The 6,000-nt window shown below is 47.5% G+C and overlaps 2 protein-coding genes across 4 annotated transcripts in view; both read right to left on the reverse strand.

Moving 5' to 3' along the window:
* PARD3B (par-3 family cell polarity regulator beta) overlaps positions 1-1,426 on the reverse strand; it is a 1,129,489-nt gene extending 1,128,063 nt beyond the window's left edge. For 2 of the 3 annotated variants that reach the window (XM_061148946.1, XM_061148947.1), the window contains exon 1: positions 1,100-1,426. In XM_061148946.1, the coding sequence (XP_061004929.1) occupies positions 1,100-1,219 (120 nt within the window). In that variant the 5' untranslated portion in view covers positions 1,220-1,426. The remainder of the gene's footprint in view (positions 1-1,099) is intronic. The other variant, XM_061148945.1, reaches the window with a different exon arrangement.
* On the reverse strand, positions 1,288-1,971 carry LOC133060513 (proline-rich protein 2-like). Its single transcript, XM_061147979.1, has one exon. It carries the CDS (start codon positions 1,969-1,971, stop codon positions 1,288-1,290), a length of 684 nt encoding a protein of 227 aa, XP_061003962.1.
* Positions 1,972-6,000: the final 4,029 nt, after the last annotated feature.

The following is a 6,000-nucleotide window of genomic DNA, read 5'->3' on the forward strand; positions in this document are numbered from 1 at the left end:
GCCAACATACTATTTCTACAGTTCTCACAGCATGAGGACAAACATTAAGAGAACCACTGGCCTCTAAATTAAGAGTTTATGATTTGTCCTATTTGAGGAAGATTCGGGGCAAACAAGATATCCCTTTGGCAGATTCCAAAAAAAAAAAAAAAGATGCCCCTGGAGGCCTTCATTTAAAGTTTTCATTGAAACTTTTTTCTTTAAAGAAGAAACAGGCTCAGCATGTTACCCAAAACTCCATATGAGTTCCAGAGTCTAGCTAAGGCTTCTGAATATTTAAGTATGCCTTACACACTTAGAAACACTTCTGGAACCTTACTTAGATTTCACTTGTTCCTGGCTTCAGGGACAGAGCTGGGAACAGTCTTTGTCATCATTTCGACAGTCACCCCGGACCTGACACAGCCCACACACTTAGTAAATGCTGATAGAAAGTGAACTGTTAAAGTAAAAATAGCAAAGTGTAGACTGGTTGGTGTCAGCACACAGCATCCTTTCACCTGACCTCCTGCTGGAGTCATTGAGAGAGGCCACCTCCAGAGGCTGAAATTCCAAGGGCCCCATTAGTTGTAACTTCGAATATGTGCTACACCAATCAACTTTCTAACCCAGGATTAGAAGTAGGGCGGGCCTTAGCTGGTCAAAAATCACATCTGAGGTGAGCAACACCTTCAAGTGCTCCCCTGAGGTCTATTCGCTCCAAGAACTTCTAAAGCAGTGCTTGTCAAACTTCGCTGGCCATTGCAACCATCTGGGAGCTTGTTGAAAAGCAGATTTTGAGGCCGTGAGCTTGGACCGGGGCACTAGATGTTGCCTTTCTAACCGGGATTCGGTGTTGCGGTTGCAACCACCGCCCTGGAACAAGCAAGGCCCACAAACGCCCAGATCCCGCATATTAGCAACATACAAAAGTTGCGGCCACAGGTCATGACAAATCAGGTCCCCTTGGTGCTCAGAGCGTCCCCTTGGTCCCCAGAGCGTCGCCACCCTGTCCTCGGGGCACCTGGCAGGTGCGGTGGCGGCGGAGCGCTCCCGGGCAGCCAGCCCGCAGCCGCGCCCCCCCTCCGCCCCGCCCGCGCGCCCCCCGCGCCGCGCCCACCTTCTCGCGGGTCTTCAGGTACCGCTGCAGCGCCTGCTGTGTGAGCTCCCGGACGCGCAGCTGGCCCTCCTTGCAGGGCACCACGATTCCGGTCCTGCCGAAACACACGGTCACTTTCATCCTGGCCCCCGGCGAGCACGCCGGGCCCGGCCGAACAGGTGTCTGGGCCGGCGGGCGCGGCCCCACTCTCAGGGGACGCCGGTCGCCGGCGGAGACCCCGGGGCGCCTCTCCCCGGCCCCCCTTCCGGATCAGGGGCTCGCAGCAGCGCCCCTCCGCCCAGGGCAGGCGGCAGCCGGCGGGCGGGAATCGATCTGAGAGCAGGCGGCAGCCGAGAGGGAGGTAGCCCAGGTGGCGGGGGGCCGGGGAAGCCGGGGGGGCCGGGCTGCTCCTCCCGCTCCCGCTCCCGCTCCGGCTCCGGCTCCGGCTCCGGCTCGGGCCCGGCCCAGGCGGCTGCTCCCCGCCCGCCAAAACGAAACTGCCGGCCTGGCCCTGGCCCTGGCCCTGGCGGCGGCGGGGCCGGCCCCAAGCCCCGGGCTGGAGTGGGCGGCGGCGGCGGCGGCGCGCGGGGCCAGAGTTGGGAGGAAACTTTTGCGCCGGATCCCAACTCCTCCGCCGCGCGCTGCGCTCTGGGCTCCCGCGGCCCCCGGGCCGGCCTGGGCCCGGCTCTTAAAGGGGCCGCGGCGCTCCCCGGGCCCGCCGTGCACTCGGCGGCGCGGGGCGGGGGCCGTGCGGGGCGGTAACCGGAGCCCGGAGACTGCTCCCCCTCCCTCGGTCTCTCCCTGGCTCTATCCCTCCCGCACACGCACTGAGCTCTAGGGAATTGTAACGGGACCTCAGAGCTCCCCACCGGGGGATTGAAACCGGATCTCATAAAGCACACTCCGGGGAATAGCTGAGAGGCTGCAGAGCTACCACCTTAAAGCCGAGGGATTGGAGCCAGATTCGAGGAGAGCCCGGGAGCAGGTGCTTCTGGCCCCGCCCACTGAAAACACCTCCAGGCGTGGAGGTTCGCAGATAACTGAGCTGCCCGGCTGGCCAAAGGACCTGTCAAGAATTTAGTCCTGAGCACAGCATCGCATCTGCCCTCTAAAGCTCTTTGATGGAAAAAGTGAAGGGATTCTTGAAGAAAACGTAGCAGTGGAATCTTCCTTTTAGGGAAAACACTCAATATGCCCTCAAAAGGCCACGTCCCAGACCCAGATATGATGGTGGATGTTCACATTTATCCTTCTGAAATGCGCTTCCGGTTGAACTAATGACTACAGATAAATAATTTTCAACACCTTTAAGCTCATGATTTGGTAGGTGTGTTTCCATCACCAATTGAAATTGGCATATCTGGGGCGGGGGAAATCGACAGATAACATCTGTACCATTTTTAGCTGACACATAAATGAGCTCCTTTGAACGCAACAGTTACCCTTTAAGGAAAGTATTATTCTTCCCAATTTATCACAAAGAATGGTACCCAGGAAGATTAAGGAAATGAGATGACCATGGAGTTAGTTATGCTAAGAGGAACTCTGTTCTTCCAACGCTCAATCCCTCGTCTCCCCCACACTTTTCTTCACAATCCAGCTCATCCAACAAGTTCCTCAGGACTACATCATGTTTTTCCTAAAAAAGAGATTTGTTCCACTGCCTACCAGGTGGCGTTAAGGTAGTGCTATCAGTTTTATTAAGCATGAAAATCTTTTCTAAAGTTGTGGTATAGTTTCTTTTTGTTACTGTTCAGTCATCAAGTCTTGACTGACTCATTGTGACCCTATGGACTGCAGCATGCCAGGCTTCCTTGTTCTTCACTATCTCTCAGCGTTTACTCAAATGCATGTCCATTGAGTCAATGGTGTCATCCAACTATCTCATCCTCTGTCATCCCCTTCTCCTCCTGCCCTCAACCTTTCCCAGCATCAGGGTCATTTCCAATGAGTTGACTCTTCTCATGGGGTGACCAAAGTATTGAAGGTTCATCTTCAGCATCAGTCCTTCCAATGAATATTCAGGTTTGATTTCCTTCAGGGTTGACTGGTTTAATCTCCTTGCTGTCCAAGGGACTCTCACGAGTCTTCCCCAGCACAATTCAAACGCATTAATTCTTCACTGCTCAGCCTTCTTTATGGTCCAATTCTCACATCCATACATGTACTGAAAAACCATAGCTTTGACTGTACAGATCTTTGTGGGCAAAGTGATGTCTCTGCTTTTTAATGCACTATCTAGGTTTGTCATAGATTTTCTCCCAAGAAGCAAGCGTCTTTTAATTTCATGGTTGCAGTTTTAAATTTTTTAATTCATTCATACATGCAATATTTGTGTGTGTGTGCACGTGCATGTGTGTGTGTGCATGCATGGTCTTCTATGTATAGGGCCTTATATAACGTCAGTGGTGTGTATTTGAATGTCATGATCAAAGAGGATCATGAGGACTAAGAAGTTGATTTTAAGAAGATGTATCTGTATGGCTGAGTCCCTTTGCTGTTCACCTGAAGCTATCACAACATTATTAACTGACTATACCCCAATACAAAGTAAAAAGTTTAAAAAGAATTACACATGCATACACATACACACAAACAAAAGAAGATGTATATTAGTATTAATTTGGTTGCAAATCCAATACAAACTAATTTAAATAAACTAAAGAGAGGATCTATTTCCTTATAAAATCAGAAAAGCCAATGACCATTCCTTTGAGGCAAGACCGAATCCAGAAACTCAGTGTCCTCACGGCCATCTCTCTCCATCTGTTGGCTCTATGTTCCTCTGTACTGTCTCCATGCTCAGACAGTCTGTCCCTCAGGAGGCAAAGACAGCCAGTCCCAGTGTTTCAAGTTTATACAGTCTGAAAGGCAGCCATCCCAGACATCACTGAGCCTTTTGCTGGTGAGGACTTACATATCCAAGCTTAAGTCACATACCTTCCCTCTGGCAAGACGAATGCAGCATTGAATGACCAGGCCTGATGCACCTGCCAGTAAATCATATGGAATAAGAACAGGAGAATGGTGAACCACAATAGATAAGACAAAAATAAAAATTTTAGCCATAACAAAATGTAAGATTGTTTCCCACCCTCAAAGTTCCCATAGATAGTAAAGGCAACAAGATCTACAGATGCGAAGTTAAATAGAAATTACAAAACAATGAATGTCATAATTCTACTGAACATTATTGATTTAAAAACATGCCAGGCACTGTTCTAGGTGTAGATAGATGATCGATATTACATATGTACAGATATATACATACATGTATATGTATACATCATATTATATATATCTACATTTTATCTCTCTTTGCAATAACCTTAGAAGGGAGATAATTTTTTATCTTCCTTCTAGATATGAGGAAACTGAGGCCAAGGAAGGTGACGATCACAGTCTTAGAAAGTATTGGAGACCAGCTTAGAACCTAGGGTATCTGAATCCAGAGTCTTCATAGCCACGACTGTGATGATCTTATATGGGAAATTCCAGATGAGCAGAGTGAACAAATAAATACTAATGCAGGACATTCACGTGTGACACTTTTAGTATTGCACATTGTATGGACACTTAGGATAGTGCAGGGCAAAGGTTTTTAACTGATGAAATAGTCTTGCATGTTACCATTCTTTACACTTCACAGTATTTTTTTTTCTTTAATTCTTCTTCACACTTGCTCCAGATTCCTCCTCTTCTGCCCAATGAATAGCTCCTGCTCTTCTTCCCATCACAAAGGTTCAGCTTTAGCCCTTCCTCAATACCTAGAGCCCAGATTCACTGTCCTTAGGGATTTGAGAAACTCCAAGTGGATCACAAAGAACACCCAAGTTCTCCAAATCCCACTTCTAGAAAGAGTGGAATCAGGTCTTGTGAGTGCAGCAGAAGTTGTGAGATGGGAAATGAAGGAGCAATGGAGGTGAGCACAGATATGAACAAGGCATTGTACAATCCTGCACAGTATGGAGCAAATGTTAATGATCCAAACTAGTGTTATAGAAATATTTTAGTGTTTACATTTCAAGTTTACTAGATAACCATATTTAATTTGTTATTCAACTTTGTCATACCATACATAGAAGTGATTTATCATATACTGAGAAGTGATAGAAGAGAACGTAGTTGCAACACACAGAAACTCAGGCCCAGCAAATTCCTAAATTGGTATTTCATGCCCCGTGGGACCTTCTGGGCAGAAGACAATAAATAATTTGCCTTGATTGAGTAACACTAGAGGATTCTAGGTCTGGGCTCCATTTTCTTGTTTTGCCTGTTGGATAGGTAAATATTGCCTGTGGTGTGATATTTTCCCATTTGTTATCCAACAGCTTAGCAAGCCTTGGAGTAGCCTGTGAAAACGTGTTATGCAGAGAACAGTAATACTGACTGATACTATTAAACTGCTCTGTGTTATGGAAAGTATAACTAAAATGTCAGGTACCGTTGGGTATATATTGAAGAAAGAATGGTAATTTTTAATGTATAGTTGACCAGTCATCCATTCCGTGTGTGGAGAGGTCTGACAGAATGTGGTCCACTGCAGAAGGAAATGGCAAACCACTTCAGTATTCTTGCCTTGAGAATCCCATGAACAGTATGAAAAGGCAAAATGATATGATACTGAAAGAGGAACTCCCCAGGTCGGTAGGTGCCCAATATGCTACTGGAGATCAGTGGAGAAATAACTCCAGAAAGAATGAAGGGATGGAGCCAGCAAAAACAATACCCAGTTGTGATTGTGACTGGTGTAGATGTGACTGGTGATAGAAACAAGGTCCGATGATGTAAAGAACAATATTGCATAGGAACCTGGAATGTTAGGTCCATGAATCAAGGCAAATTGGAAGTGGTCAAAGAGGAGACGGCAAGAGTGAACTTTGACATTCTAGGAATCAGCGAACTAAAATGGACTGGAATGG

The sequence above is a fragment of the Dama dama genome, chromosome 8 (genome assembly GCF_033118175.1).
Source record: "Dama dama isolate Ldn47 chromosome 8, ASM3311817v1, whole genome shotgun sequence".
In the NCBI taxonomy this organism is placed as follows: domain Eukaryota; kingdom Metazoa; phylum Chordata; class Mammalia; order Artiodactyla; family Cervidae; genus Dama; species Dama dama.